Source organism: Cucurbita moschata, unplaced genomic scaffold (genome assembly GCF_002738365.1).
Source record: "Cucurbita moschata cultivar Rifu unplaced genomic scaffold, Cmos_1.0 Cmo_Scf00044, whole genome shotgun sequence".
In the NCBI taxonomy this organism is placed as follows: Eukaryota; Viridiplantae; Streptophyta; class Magnoliopsida; order Cucurbitales; family Cucurbitaceae; genus Cucurbita; species Cucurbita moschata.
Window position 1 is genome coordinate 2,341,282 of NW_019268560.1, and position 16,511 is coordinate 2,357,792.

General features: G+C 35.6%; 2 protein-coding genes across 2 annotated transcripts; one reads left to right on the top strand and one right to left on the bottom strand.

Moving 5' to 3' along the window:
- Positions 1 to 5,691: 5,691 nt before the first annotated feature.
- On the bottom strand, positions 5,692 to 7,659 carry LOC111434081 (probable 9-cis-epoxycarotenoid dioxygenase NCED5, chloroplastic). Its single transcript, XM_023071377.1, has one exon. The coding sequence runs from the start codon at positions 7,642 to 7,644 to the stop codon at positions 5,878 to 5,880; it is 1,767 nt and encodes a 588-aa protein (XP_022927145.1). The 5' UTR covers positions 7,645 to 7,659; the 3' UTR covers positions 5,692 to 5,877.
- A 5,843-nt stretch (positions 7,660 to 13,502) lies between these two features.
- On the top strand, positions 13,503 to 15,858 carry LOC111434083 (F-box/kelch-repeat protein At1g30090). Its single transcript, XM_023071379.1, has 2 exons — positions 13,503 to 14,049; positions 14,130 to 15,858. The coding sequence occupies exon 2, from the start codon at positions 14,414 to 14,416 to the stop codon at positions 15,626 to 15,628; it is 1,215 nt and encodes a 404-aa protein (XP_022927147.1). The 5' UTR covers positions 13,503 to 14,049; positions 14,130 to 14,413; the 3' UTR covers positions 15,629 to 15,858.
- The last annotated feature ends 653 nt before the right edge of the window (positions 15,859 to 16,511 follow it).

Here is a 16,511-nt window from a genome sequence, read left to right on the forward strand (position 1 = left end):
TATATTATAAAAAAAAAAAAAAAAAAGAGGGTGGAAAGTGGAGTCGTATTTGACAATGATAGCTAAAGCCAACCGTCTTATCTTTTGCGGTGGACAATTCAAATTTCCAACCATTTAATTGTTCTTATTATTATTATTATTATTATTATTATTATTATTATTATTATTTTCATTTTAATATTTATATTATTGTATGTTTTATTTTAAGCTAAATTATATCAAATAACATTAAATAAAAGATATATCGGGCCAAGGTTCTGTAGGACCCACCCGAATGGAATGAGAAATCTAGTGAAATTGAGAAGGGAGTAGAGAGAGATGTTTCTTAGTTAGATGAGCGGGGCCAGGGACGAGAATTATATTCCTCATCCTCATCCCCGTCCCCAACTCCTCCAAATTCCTACTTTATCTACCCGTGCCCTTCATATTCTATATCCCTTTCTTGCTTTACTTTCCTTATTTAGTGAAACAAGAGAATGGTGAGACGTGAACGCGGTCAAACTAATTGAGATCACATGGAGTAATCCTCGTAGCAAAGATAGTTCGAGTGGATTTTTTTTCTCGATGTTTTTTCTTCCCTACTTCCCTCGAGGTTACTGGCTGGTCTCGAACCAACGCTTAGTAAGCTAGGTCAAGGCCCCTTTTATAAGTTGGAGCTTTACTTGCTTAGTATGGTTCACGGCTAAATTGAATCTTTCATACCCCACATATTATGCATAAGAAATTCTTATTAAGTAATAGGTTTTTAAGAAGGTTAGCTTACAGGTTAGGTCGAGACCTACGAACTAGTCTCGCCTCCCTATCTAGCTCTATCAACATGCCTTTTTTTTTTTTGGCCATAAAATTCAGCTTGAGAGGTCAACCCGATAGCATGTCCTAGAAGGAGAAAACAGGTGGATCCATCGACCTACGAAGACTGGGGTTGAGGTTTGGACCACATGGATTGCATAAACGTCTAACTATACTATCAAAACAAAACGTGGGTTACTCTAACGACTGAAATTTATAAATGTTTTGAAGTATCTACTTCTTGACGATTCTCTCCCTAAATTGGACTGAGATGAATCCTACAATCCAATCCTTTCTAAAATTCTTTTTTTTTTTTTCAACGCGAATATAAGAAAATCATGTACCAATATATATATATATATATCTTAAATAAATATATATTTTTGTGATTAGAATATAAAACTCAAAATGGAAAAAAGAAAAAAAAATAATAAAAGGTTAAATGTTCATAAACTAATATCGTTGAAATTAAATATTATTATAATCCTAAGATAATAATAATAAATAAAAACCCATTGTTTTGTTTTATTTGTTTTTCTTTTTTAATGAATTTTTCTTTCACGTGCAAAAAATAAGTGATCACGTGGAAGTGAAACCAAACCCATGCGAGTGGGTTCGGCGGTTCTTCCAACTCATTTGTGGGCTGGAAAAAGGGCCCACAATTCCCCGACATTTCCCACCTCTTATTTTTTGACACGTAGATAATCCAATTGCCACCTCATTTTAAAATTTCATCCATTGAATTTGGAATTTTCGTTGTGCCCAATTTTATTAATTAATCCATTATTTTTAATAAAAAAAATAATCTTATAAAGTCAATACCATATGGTTTATTTAATTCAACCGAAATTTTTTTTATTGACTATTGTGCATCACGCTCACCTACCTACAGAATTAATTAAGGCCCATTTTTTCAAACTATCAATATAAATAATTGAAAATTATTTTTAGTCCCAAAATTTTCATAAAGTTGATAATTTAATTTCCGTAGTTTCAATTTTGTAACAATTTTATCTGTATGTGTTAAAATTGTAACTATCGGTCTCTATTATGTTTTTCGACAGTAGAATAATCGTAAAATAATTTTATAACTTTTTAATAATAAAGGACATTATTAAATTGTTATAAAACTAAATTAAATCATTATAAACCAACCCTACTTTCAAAGTTACTTTCAAAACGTTACTTTCAAAGTTTAGAAATTATAAATTAAACCTAACTTAACGATAATTAATATACAAAAGATTTAAATTATTTTATTTATTGTTCTAAATAAATAATAATGATAATAATAATAATAATAATAATAATAATAAATTATGGTATGAATATTTGACCTAAAAGTCATATTAGTCACGATTTTTTCCTATCAAAGGTTATCTATACAATTGAAAATAAATGAACAGTATGATTATATATATATATTTTTTTTTTTGGAATTAATTTATTAATAAATGAATATGAATACACTCATTTGTATAAATAATGTTAAGAGTATATTAAAGAAGAGACTAATATAATTTTCGTTTCCAATTCCATGACCAACATTTAATTTTTTTTTTTAAATAATACTTAAGAATATAGGTTAAATAACAAAATTTAGTAAATTCTTAAAAATAATATTTAAAATTTTAATTTTTTTTATTTAATAAATTTTAAAGTTTTTAAAAACTTGTCAAAGCCTTGGGAGGTTCTTAAAATTATTATATACAAAATTATTATATACAAGCGAGTCTCTCCAATTAATACAAACTATTCAAGTCAGTTCATGACGCCAATTTTTGATCGGGTCAACCCAACGAATCAAAAAATAGGATTCTAACCCAACTCTACTTTTAAGATTATTATGAAAATTTAGAATATTGGACGTTTTGTAACTGATGTTAGTAATATGTTGTGACCCGTGAATATTTTGTAGTTTAATTATCAACGTAATATTATGAATAAATAATTTTTTAAAAATAATTAAAAAAAATGAACAATCAAACAAGACAATTGGAAAATAGAGAATTGGGATAGATTGAGTTGTAAATCTTATCTACTAAATTCAACCAACTTAAAATTTTGGGTGGGTAAAAAAAAAAAATCTACCTCACCCGAGTAGACCCCGAGCTCCTACACTAATTTAGTTATATTTTATGTGTTTATATTTTTTCAAAACAAAAATTTAACCTTTTTTCTTTTAAATTCATCACAATTATTATTTTTTTAATACCTAATGACAATAATTAAATCTAAAAAAACCCATTAAAACCCTCTCCTAACCCCTCATTTTAGCATAATTAAAGCAAATAATAAATGTCAACTTTTTTTTTGGGATGAAATTTAAATTCCTCAAATTTAAATTGGAATTTAAGTTTTTTGAGTAAAAATTTGATATTTCTAACTAGAATTCAAAGAATTCTAGTCTGTATTTTGGATATTTGTTTTTTAAAATAAAAAAAATTAGAATTTTAGAATTATTAATTTTTGAGTCCATATTCCCAATTTAAATTATCTCACTAAATAAGAACGGCATACATATTAATTAAAAACTTTGAAAATACATGAACAGAAAAGCAAACCCATAAATATTAATACCCATCTATTATAAAATAAATAAATAAATAAAACCCATCTAATAAAAACAAAATTAAAAAAGTTAGGCGAAAGGCCACCTAATTAATCGGCTAAATCCAGATTTTAAATACTTTTCACTTTCCAATCAAAACCCTCCACGTCTCACAAGAGGCAATTCAGTAATTTAACAAATCTCACCCATTAATGTAATCCATCTGTGGACACGTGTTGGGTACGCAGAAGTAAAATTTATCTAAATCATATTTTGAAGTCTATTATCATATTTACGGATTATATTTACAGATTGAATTAATGTTGAGAAATTTTAAATATTTCCGAGTTATATTATGGACAAAATCGACCCATGTTTGAGCTTGTAGCGACGGTGACTTTTCTCTCAAAGAATTTCAAACACGTTTGATAGGGAGAGGTTTTCACACTCTTGTAAAGAATGTTTATCCACCCTCTTTGAGACTATGCGTCCTTGCTGACACTCGTTCCTCTCTCTAATTGAGGTGAGATCTCACAATTCATCCCATTCGGAGGTTAGCGTTCTCGTTGGCACACCGCATGGTGTTCATCCCCTTCAGGGTTCTGTCTTCGTTGGCACACTGTCAGGTGTCTGGCTCTAATACCATTTGTAACTGTCCATGCCAACAACTAATAGATATGGTCCTATTTGAGTTTCATTTCATTCGGTTCATTAAGTCCTTACTCTCAAGAAAACCATTTTGAATACCTTTGATGACCAAGTTATTGAGGACATTAGGCGTGGCAGCGAAGATAAAATGGTTGAAAGCGTTGTCTTGTTTAAGCCCTTTTGATGGTAAGCTACATAAGCTGATTCATCGGGAGTAATGGTGCCATAGAGAATGTCCTTGAGTCCAGTGGCTAAGTGCCTTATAGATGGCTACGAGCCATAGAATTACATACTTTGTGTGAGATCCCACGTCGGTTGGAAAGGAGAACAAAACATTCTTTATAAGAGTGTGAAAATCCCTCCCTAACAGACGTGTTTTAAAACCTTGAGGGGAGGCTCGGAAGGAAAAACCTAAAGAAGACAATATCGGCTAGCGGTGGGCTTGAACTGATACAAATTGTATTAGATCCAGGCACCGAACGGTATGCCAGCAAGGACGATAAGCCCTGAAAGGGGGGCAGACACCGAATGGTATGCCAGCAAGGATGATAAGCCCTGAAAGGAGGGCAGTGTGCCAGTGAGGATGCTGAGCCTTGAAGGAGGGTGGGCACCGGTGTGCCAACGAGGATGCTAAGCCCCAAAAAGAGGTGGATTTTGAGATCTATAAGTCGCTTTATTATTCTTCGCAGGCATGAACTCTTGCTTTTTGAAGCATTAAGAGAAGGTTTGGAGGAAGAAATGGACCATGACCAACATCAACGTGTTTGTGTCATGGGTTCTCCCGAGGGAACGAAGATGGTTAGAGCTGGAGAGCACGTCCCAATATTGACATATTCCTGGATGAGGATCATGTGATGCAAGCTGCTAAAACTCTAGTTAACAAAGGTTACAATCCCGAACTAATCGACATCAGGTTGTTGAAACCGTTGAGACCGAGCCAACCCCTTATGCATCGACCATGGAAGATTGGACTGTGGTTGAGGCACCCCAGATTGTGACTGCCGTTGAACAGCTTTGCCAATAATTAGTCCTAAGCAGCCATAGGCAGTTAGTCAGTGTCCAAGTTATGCAACAGTTTGTGGCTCTCAAGGCCTGAATGACGACCAACGAGACAATATGTTAAAATCTCATTAGCTAAGCCATTTATGAAACTATTGCAACAGATTTGTTTGTATGAACAAATCTTCAATGGTTGGCTTTGAACAAATCTTCAATGGTTGGCTTTTACTTGGAAAAGTTCTTGTTACTTGGGGAACACGTCGTAGCACCAAGTTTTGAAGTTTGCTCTCTTAGAACTGTGGCGGCTGTCGGAGCCAAACACGACCATATCACCCTGCTGTTTGACTCTTCTAGCAATTTTAATGAATCCATCTGAGGATGTTTACACCTGTCACTCCAACCGAAACAAATTTGACCCACGTCGGTTGTAGAGTAGAACGAATAATTCTTCATAAGAGTGTGGAAAAAACGAAACATTCAAGGGTGTAGAAACCTCCCCCTAATAGACGTGTTGTAAAAACTTCGATGAGAAGTATAAAAAAGACAATATCGACTAGCTGTGAATTATCTTGAGAGAAGTATAAATAAGACAATATTTGCTAGCTGTGAGATTATGTTGTTTATAGCTTAATTGTTAAACCCAGACTAAGTTATGTCCTTCAAGGTCGAAATGTAAAATCGAGTATACATTTAACACTTACCCGACAAGAAAACACTAACAACTAAGTAAACATCGAAATACAAGAGGCAATTACTAGCTTAGACGACTATATCAACATTCTAATACTATTTTTAAATGATTTATTTTCAATATCGACATAACAAATAAACAAATCTATCCTATCAAAATTTGAATCTACATCCAACCGGATGGTTGTTCATAATTTGTGCTAAGCCTGATGTGGTAACTGGCTAGCATGAACAAACGTGCCATGAAAACCATAGGGTACTCTGTTTGGCAGCTCCACAGAAGCTTCGAGCTTCAAATCAATGGCATTCACAATCTGAAGCTCCGATCTCCATTTCTTCTCGTCGTGCACCAACACCATTATGAACCCATCGTCCTCTCTTTCACAATCGGAGTATACTTCTCTCCCCAAAAAGTATGGCTCTCCGCCGTACCGTTGATCGCCGTAAATGTACTTCTTTATCTCTCCCGACCAGAGATCCACTTTCGCGAACCCACACGCCTTCGGCCATGGCTCTGTAATAGCCAAATAAGCGTACCGGGTTTTCCTCCCGACAAGGCTCTGGTTCACCATTCCGACTTCCAGGTTCACCTCCTCTGGTTTCGAAACGATCGGCCGGCGAGCTGAATCTCCGGTAACCAAATTGAACCGGATTTCCGTTAGAATCGCCTTCAAATCCTCGTCTTGTCCGTTGAAAATGGAATCCGGTGGGGTCATGCAGGACCCGATTACAACGACCTCGTTTGACTCTGTTTCTTCCCACGCATTCCACAGATGGAAACAGAACGTATCAGCCGGCGAATCAACCCATATGAGATTCGATGAATCCGTTGCGTTTTTCGGTAAGAACCCAAATCGGGGCGTCTTTTTGTCGTCGTACATTACCGGAGATCCACCGTTGATCATTTTCCGAAGATTGAAAACGACTTGTTGATCTGGGATCACGACAAAATTCTCTGTTATGGCGAAATCGTGCATCATTGTCGGAATTTCCACCGGAATTTCGATTTTAGGCGACATTTTCCCATCCGGTGAGAATCGGAAGTGAGTTAAATACGGCTTGTGAGTAAAATTGTAGCTGAGGGCAAAGAGCTCACCGGAATCCGGGTCGATTTTGGGGTGAGCGACCATCGGAGAATCGAGCTGACCCTCGAAATTATACCGCCCGGCAGTGACCAGATCGCCGGAGGGGGTGATACGAACGTGATACGGAAGGTCTTCTTCTGACATAGCCAAAAGATGACCATTGAAGTAGACCAAGCCGGCGTTAGCGACTCCGGTGCCGTGACGGTGGTCAATTAACCCAAACAGTCCTCGAGCGTAGAAGAGAAGAAGACGAGCAATGCCGGAATGTCCATGGAGCTCACCAATGGTCTTGGGAAAAACCGGCCGGCCAATGGACCTTTCTTGAACAAGCCTCTCTGTTTCAGTGAACCTGCAGGCATAGCTGGTACATCCGCCGCCGATTGTAACAGCGTGAATCATACCGTCACCGTCAAACAGATGATGACCTCCGAGCGGTTCGAATAATGGGTTTGCGCCGTTTCGGAGATAGACACCATTGATGCAATCAGGGATGGCGCCAGTGACCGGAAGAGAGTGAGAAACCGATTGTTCCGGTACCGGAGCGTAGTTCCCAGCGATTTGGACATGTGGGTCGAAGTTTTTAGGAAGATTAAGGTTGTCGTAATTCAGCAAGGCTTGTTCGAGGATGTCAAAAGCCATGGAAGCTCCTTTTTGCAGTAAATTCCAGCGGGGAGGATGATGACGACATTTGGAAGCGTCGTCTTCCGTGATTCTCGGCCGTTTATTGGGCTGTTTCGGGTAATGGAACACAGACGGGGAGTTTAGTGTGCAGGAAATCACCTCGTTTCTCAGATTGGGCTTTTTCCTAATGGGCCTAGTAGGAAAGCCCAAACCCAAGCCCAAATGGAGTGAGGCTGAACTTGAAGAGAGTGCCATAGCCATTTTTTTATGTTGAAAATAAATAATTTAAAAAAAGAATAAATGGAATTGCAATTTCTAGAGAGAGAGAATGGAAGAGAGAGAGAGGGAGAGATTTTTTGGAGGCAAAAATTGAGAGAAACAAGAAGACATTTATATAGAGAAAGAAAGTATTCGGAATTCGGGTCCGTCTTAGACAAAAAAAAACACGTTTTTTCAAAGAAATTAATTAAATTAAATTAGGATATTCGACATAAGCAAGTATAGTTTCGTGTTTACGAGTAAAGCTCTCTCGATGACGCCTATCAATTTTTACTAATGATATTATGTTCGGTAAATTCTATTAATAATTTTAAAAATATAAGCAACAAATTGTAATTAGAATTATTATAAAAGCACTAAAATGCAACATGTGGTGTGAGTTTTATTTAAATGTCAAAGTTTTTCTTTTTATTTATTTATTTATTATTATTATTATTATTTTTGTAAAGGAAGAGTCAAAATTAGTAAAATGGGGAAATGATTTTATTCTGTTGTTTCTGTCCACAAAAAATTTGTAATATTCAACATTTGAGAAATGAGGAAAAATAAAATAAAAAAGAAAAAAAAAATCTTCCAACACAAATCAACTTTAACTTCCTCTTCTTTCTTTTTTTTTTTTCTTCTACTTTATTTATTTATTTTTAATTAATGAACTCGCAAATTCTTGTAATATCGTTTTTTGGGAACTTTCTAAAGTCGTCATCTTTAGATACACATTTTTTTGAACAGACATAAATCGACCGATGACAATTAGGTATACAATTTAGATTTTGAAAACAAATAAACATCATCAGTTAAAAAAAATAAAATAAAATAAAAACAGTGTTAATTTATTTTATAAATTAAAAGAAGTGAGTATACATAGATTTTAGAATAAATAATAAAAATGTATTTTTTTTGGTTGAAAACAAAAATATCTTAAAAAAAAAAAAGAAAACAACAAAACTTATGCTTTACCGAATTTGAAGGGGAAAAGGTGATGCTTTATATATATATATATATATATATATATATATATATATATATATATATATATATATATATATATTTATTTATTTTGACTAAAAGAATATTTTGATTTTTTTTTGTACATAAAAAATAATTTTATGATTACTTAAGTTTATTATATCTCGTCTCTATTTATATATTACAAATTTCTTAAATTTTTAGTTGATAATTAAATATTATATTTATTTTTTCCACCACCATTAATATAATCATATGCGGGAGAAAAACTAATTCGATATTCATCTCAATAATTATTAATTTTCCAATTTAAATATAGCTTAGCTCATTAAGATAACATTATATATACATCAATTTTGAAGTCGGAAATGTTCGATTTCTCACCCTAATCATGTCGAACGTAAAAAACCACATATGACGGGGAAGAGTCGGGGATGAGACTAGCCAAGTGGGAGGATGCATACAAAAACTTGGAACAAATTAAGGTTAATTCAATACTTACTTACCTTAAACATAACATCTTTTATTAATTTTCCAATTTAAATATAGCTCAACTCATTAAGACAACATTATATATACATCTATTATGAAAGTCAGAAATGTTCGAATTCTCACTCCAACCATGTTGGAGAGAAAAAACATCTAAGATGGGGACGAAGATGGGACGGGTGGGGGCTAGCCAAGTGGGAGGATGCACACAAAAGCTTGGAACACATAGAGATAGAATGGTGTGAAAAACAAATGTGGCAGTGAATGAAAGATGAGTAGTAAAGTAAAGGGGTGGCTCAGCTTTATAAAAGGGGAAGTGAGAGTGTCTTGAAGCAAAAAATGGTAATATGCTCCATTCTCTCCACCCCACTTGTGCTATGCATACTTTTCTTTTCATCTTCTTTGTCAAATATACATAATGAATAATGAGTTCCCTCAGTGCCCCCAAACGTAACCCTTCTCATCAAATCAATTCCCTATTCAAACGTCCATTTCTGTCCTAACTTTTTGGTTACATGTATGATAGTGGCGAAGAAAACCTCGAGCTCTTGTTAGCTGCTTCGACACTTACCTAACACACACACACACATCCGACCCCAACATCAAACAAACAGCATCTTAAGGATGTTACTTTTGCCGAATCTCTACGTTTTCGGCTTTCTAGTATCACGTGAAAACTAATCTATATACACTAGGAACAAGTGTGAGTGTGATGTTCTTGGTGATATCATATGTATAAGATATTTTATGTTCTAACTCCCACGTTGAATCGTTTTTCGTGTCCTACTAACTCGTTTACTTCTAAACTTACATTTTGAGCTGAGATTCATGTTCATGCTTAGTGTTGTAAGTTGTCATGAAGAATAGGTTCATGCATCTTCTATGCATGTGTTTGGCTTTATTTAGTTCATAATTCTGGTTCATAACCCTTTTTAGTTCATATTCCATTATGATACATGATTCATGTATGACATTAATATTTCTATTCCTATATAAAGGGTTAGTTACAGTGTAATTTTGTATTTGTTGAGTGACATTTGGAAGAACTTTGTTGATAAACTTTGTAGTATGAGAGTGTGAAATATACACTTTGTAAACACTTTGATTATTGAGATTGGTTGCTACCCGTGGATGTAGGAGAATTTTTACTCTCTGAACTACGTAAATCTTTGTCTCTTTTTTTAATTTCTATTTGTGGGTGTGCGAGTGTGATCGATCTTGTAACACTAAGTACATTACTTGACACGGATAGCCCTTCTGTAGTATAACAAAGTATAGTGTTTTGTTAAGGGTTGAGCGGGATCTAACATCCCAAGCCCACAGCTAGCACATATTGTCCACTATGGTCTGTTATATATCGTCGTCAGCCTCACGATTTTAAAACGTATGTGTTTAGGAGAACTTTCCACTATTGCAACGCTCTCTTTAACATTATACCCTCGAGTCCACCGACCCGGCAAGCAATAACAGACGTTGAGAAGGAAGTTTGAAGCAACAATAGTGAAAAATTATTGCAATAATTGAAGGTGAAAAGAATAGAATAGTGATGAAGTGCAAAGGACAGAGATGGGCACTTATAACTCTCACCAGTTTGAGGAAAATGTCAACAAAACTCACATCTCCTTCCTCTTCCTCTGTACTGTGTTTTGCCAGTTTTGAATCAAATCACTTTGGTTAAGGGTGGAGGTGGGAGAGGTCATTCATTGTTGTTTTAACGCCCACTTTTCGGTAACCGTCGAGTCTTGTTCGTCCTATATCCAAAAAAAAAAACGCTATTAGGGGTGTTTAAATTACCCGAAAACCTAAATTCTCTAACCTAAACCATAAGGTTGGGTTGGGTTAGTTTTTTTTTTATTCAATACTTTGTCAGATATGATAATCACTTCCTGACTATACCAACTATTGAACACAACCCTCTGCGGGAAATACTCGCACACTTTATTAAGACCAATCGAGAAGAGATTTACAACTCTCGGTGGGAAACACTCGCACACTTCATTAAGACCAATGTAAACACTCGCACACTTCTTTATTAAGACCAATCGAGAAGAGATTTACAACAACTTTCGGTGGGAAACACTCGCACACTTTATTAAGACCAATGTAAACACCCGCACACTTTATTAAGACCAATCAGAAATAGACTCCCTAGAAACTATACTTTGTATTGATTGTGATTTCTTGAGATTATAAACTAAGTAGAGTGGAGGTATTTATACTAGAGGTATTCAATCTATTCCTACAATTTCTATATATTTTTCCTAAAATACCTGTATCATTTTCCTAACTTTATTCTTAAAATTTCTAAATCATTTTCCTACCTTTATTCCTAAAATCTTAAATCATAAATATAATTAGGTTGGGCTTTAACCCTATTCGACTAGTGATGACATTTTAGCACTAACAACCTACAAAGTGGACTTTCATGTTCGATGATTTAATCATGGAACGTCCTATGCATGAATTAGAGCAATTTAGTGTTGGATGACGTATTAGAAATTTCTTAAGAAGCATGTGAGTGAGAAGAAACTATATTGAAATGACACGTATTGATCTATAAAGATAATCTTTACTCTCGTAAATCATTCGAGACATCTAGGTAGCTACGTGTATTATAACATTAAATGCACGAGACAAAAATGAATAGTTTTCTCAAGTGAAGAATCTTACAACGTAATAAAAACACGTAGTAAGCAAGCCCCAACCACTAAATGCCTAAAAAAAGTTACAAACATTTGGATCCATCTTACGGGCCGGCCGACCCAATTTATGGAAGCCCATTATGAGGTTGGTTTGGAAGTTTTTAATTTACGGGCCGACCCAATTTGGCTAAATTACAAATTTGACCCCTAAAATTAAACGATAAAGACTAAAGTTCAATTTTTTCTACCAATATAATCCAATTTATAATTTAACCCCGAAAATTAGTGGTTATTAATTTAGTTACATAGATAATGATGAGATATAGTGGTTGAGATATAGGTGAGATTTTATTGCAAAGAGATCCTTACTTTATTTCTTAATTCTTTTTGCTATTTATATTCTTATCCCAACTTTATTCCTTATATGGATTGTTAAGGCTTCATCCAAACACCTTATTATATATTATATATCACATAAATTATATATATATAATAGAATATAGAACATTTTTATTCGATAAATATTTGAAACGTAAAGATTTAAATGTCGGATCTCTAGTAAATGAATACACGTCAACAACATTATTTTTTAACAAGTAAAGAATCTATATTTTATTAGTTTTGAAAAAATTAATAAAAAATTATTAATACTCAACTTTAAAGTTTTAAGTGGAATGTTTAATAAATATATTTTTTATTATTTTATTATTTTGTTTATAGAAAATGGAAGCAAATATATGCCATACCCTTTTAAATATTTTTTAAAATTAGTTAAATTTCATTACTAAAAATTTTGAAGTATAATTAATTAAACTATTAGTAATACATAGTTAAAATAGTAAAAAATAAATAAAAGGACCTTAATTGGTTTTATAAAATTTTAAGCCTACAAAAAAAAATTAGAAAAGAAATTATAAATTAAAAAAAAAAGAAATAGCTTTCAGAAAAATACTTAATATTTAAATTAGCATCTCACAATTCACCATCTTTTGGGGCTTAGCGTCTTCATTGGCACACAATTTGGTGTCAAGTTATGATATCATTTGTAACAAATTAAGCCCATCGCTAGCATATATCGTCTGCTATAGCCCATTATGTATCGTCGTTATTGTACCAACCTTAAGCCCACTAGTAACCGATATTGTCCTATTTGGGCTTTCCATTTCGGGCTTCTCGTCAAAATTTTAAAAACGTAAATGGTGAAGAAAAGTTTCTATGCCCTTATAAAGAATGCTTCTATCTCACAACCCACTTCCCTTCGGGGTTGAGCGGCACTCATTCCCTTCTCTAGTCGATATGGGACTCCCCAATCCACCCCCTTTGAGGGAAAGCTCGAAAGGAAAATCACATAAAGAACAATATTTTCTAGTAATGGATTTGAGTTGTTATAGTTAGCCTCACAGTTTTTACAACAACAAGGGGTTCATTCTCATCTCCAACTAATATAAGATAACGGTAATATTTAAATCAATGGAGAGGGAGGTTCCAACAAAAGAAATGAGTTAAAAAGTGAAAGATTTGATATTGTATTGGATTAAGTAATTGGGTATGGCTGCCAGTCCCTCATTCCAGGTATGGAGATGAAGCTACTCCTTTGGGCCTAATTTTTATTAATATTCCCCGGGGGTGCCTTAGATTGCGCTAGCTTTTGGCTTCGAGTTTAAGCGTCTCTATTGATGGAGATTAGCAGCTTTGTTGCTTTAATCCACAATTTTTACATCTTCAAAACCCTTACTTTTTCTCTTCCTCAGCGAACGCGTACAGATCACGTCTCTTTGTTCTGTAGCTACACCTACAGTCCCTCTCGTGACAATTTGGGTTCAACTCCCTCTTCCTGCGCGTGGGTGCGAGACTAATCGAGATTTGAGGAGACCTACGTCTGCCACAAAATTAAATAATCTCTTGCTTTTCAAGGATAAATCGGGATTTTCAAGACTTACGTTACATTACAGGTCACCGATCTTCTATTCTTCTTCTTCTTCTTCTTCTTCTCCTCCTCCTCCTCCTCCTTCTGTATTGGAATTGCAACCCCAGAGCTCTAAATCTCATCACAAAGTCACCATCTCTGTGACTATTCCCCTGTAAATCCCCTTTTCTTGTAAGTACTTTCTGCCTTCCTGATTTCCCTTCCTCGCTTCGTTTTTCATCAAATCATTTGTGGCTGAGTTTTCTTCTGTTAAGGATCCTGGATTTTGGATTTCCCCCCTTCTATTTATCATCTGGGTCTTTGTAAATCGTTTCGTTTTGGCTATTTAAGGGTGTGATTGCTGCAATTTGGGCTTCTATTGAGGTATTTTCTTCTGGGTGTTTGTCTTTTCTGCTGTTTGCTGTGAAATTTGTAGCTTACCTCCATGATATCTGCTGTGGCAGACATGGATGATAAAATACAGTCGATGAACCAAACGAGCGAGTATTGATTTCCTTGACTAATGGGTTTAGATGAAGTTCTAGGTTGAGTTTATCTACAGTAGTAGCTTACAGGAACGCTCTTATGAGGATAATCAAGAGAGAAATCAGGTGGTTCTTTATTTGATTTTGGATTTAGAGCTGATTTGTTCCTCAAACTGAGCCAGTTGAATAACCCCATCAGAAATCAACATAGTATTTGTTGATTTGATTGTTTGAGAAGGCTTGGCGTTTTGTTAGAGATAGTTATGCAGAGGGTTCGATTGTCGTCCCAACAAACACCTGTTCTTAAGCTGGGTGATTCCCAAATGACATTATCCCCAAAGTTTAGGTTAGCAAACAAGTCTCATCTGTTGACTCCCTCATCAGACTTGGAATCATCTCTTTGTGGGGAACCCTTAATTCCTGGTCTTCCAGATGATGTTGCTTTTAATTGCCTCCTCAGGTTGCCAGTTCATAGCCACGCCGCGTGTCGGGCGGTTTGCAGGAGATGGCATCTTCTTCTGGGTAGTAAAGAGAGGTTCTTCACTAGGAGGAAAGAGTTAGGTTTCAAAGAGCCTTGGCTTTTTGTATTCGTTTTCCATAAATGCACTGGAAAGATTCAATGGCAGGTTCTTGATCTTACTCATTTCTCTTGGCATAGTATCCCACTCATGCCTTGTAAGGATAAGGTTTGCCCTCATGGGTTTAGGTGTGTCTCGATCCCTCACGAGGGCACTCTTTTTGTTTGTGGTGGCATGGTATCCGATGTCGATTGCCCCCTCGACTTGGTTTTGAAGTATGAGATGCAGAAAAATCGTTGGACTGTGATGAATCAAATGATTACAGCAAGGTCGTTTTTCGCCAGTGGAGTTATTGATGGTAAGATTTATGTGGCTGGAGGAAATAGCACTGATCTTTTCGAGCTCGACTCAGCTGAGGTTTTGGATCCTATCCAAGGGAGTTGGAACTCCATCGCAAGCATGGGAACGAATATGGCGTCGTATGATGCTGCAGTTCTCAACGGGAAGCTCTTAGTGACAGAAGGCTGGCTGTGGCCTTTTTATGTCGCTCCAAGAGGACAGGTTTACGATCCGACTACTAATAATTGGGAAACTATGGCCATTGGTCTGAGAGAAGGCTGGACTGGTTCAAGTGTAGTGGTTTATGGCCATTTGTTTGTTGTTTCAGAGCTTGAAAGAATGAAGCTTAAGGTTTATGATGCAGCTTCTGATTCCTGGGATGCTATTGAAGGGCCTCCTTTACCTGAGCAGATATGCAAGCCTTTTGCTGTGAATGCATGTGACTCAACCATATACGTCGTCGGCAGGAACCTACATGTAGCTGTCGGCCATATCTCTCGGCTCAGCCGAAAGGGGACAAGCGAAAAAAAGTGGAGCTTTAACGTAAGTTGGCATGTCGTTGATGCACCGCAATGCTTCTCTGATTTGACACCCTCAAGTTCTCAGGTGTTGTTCGCTTAGGTATCATCCTTTCTCGTCTCCCCCCTTAATGATATCTTGTATGATTTTGAATATGTTACAATCAAAGAGAATTAGCTATAGATCTGATTATAGATGTGTGGAAACGTGTTTGTTCGAAGTCGTGTGTATCAGAGTACTGACTTATAAGTACGTCAATCTTTCGTCGTTCTTCGTTTTCTTTTTCATCATGAATCGGATGCATAATCCACAACTTTAAACTGTTTTGGTTATATATATGCTTCTTAGTCTTTAGCTCAAAGCTTTGTCTCTGTTTAAAATGTTTCCTGATTTAGCTTAGCCTGAGAAAACTGCTACTTGTTTTGCTGTTTAGGCATCTAGGAATGGAATCTTTCATTTAGGAAACAAACTCCATTAGCTTACATAGAATTTGTGCGAATTCACCCATTGTGTCTCTTCAATTACAAGTCCTATATTTAGATACTGAAAGCAAGGATGCTTCTGACTTTCTACACTATTTGTAGTATCAATCTGTCCTGTCAAGTGCTACGTGTCTGTTCTCTTGTCGTTGGTGCCCGAAATCTTTCTTGCTCTTGTTTCAAACACCCATATGTGCAAGCTACATATATCAGAACGATGAAAACGTTCTTGCTAGGTTATAACCATAACCCCAGTTTTATAGGGTGTTTCCATCTTGTACCGTGATATCCCATATCAGTTGGAGAGGAGAATGAAGCATTCCTTATAAGGGTGTGGAAACCTCTCCTTAGTAGACGTGTTTTAAAACTGTGAGGCTGACAGTGATACGTAACGAGCTAAAACGGACAATATCTGGGCTGTTACAAATGATATCAGAGCCAGACATTGGGCAGTGTGTCAGCGAGGGCGCTGCGCCCTCGAAGGAGGTGGATTGTGAGATCCCACA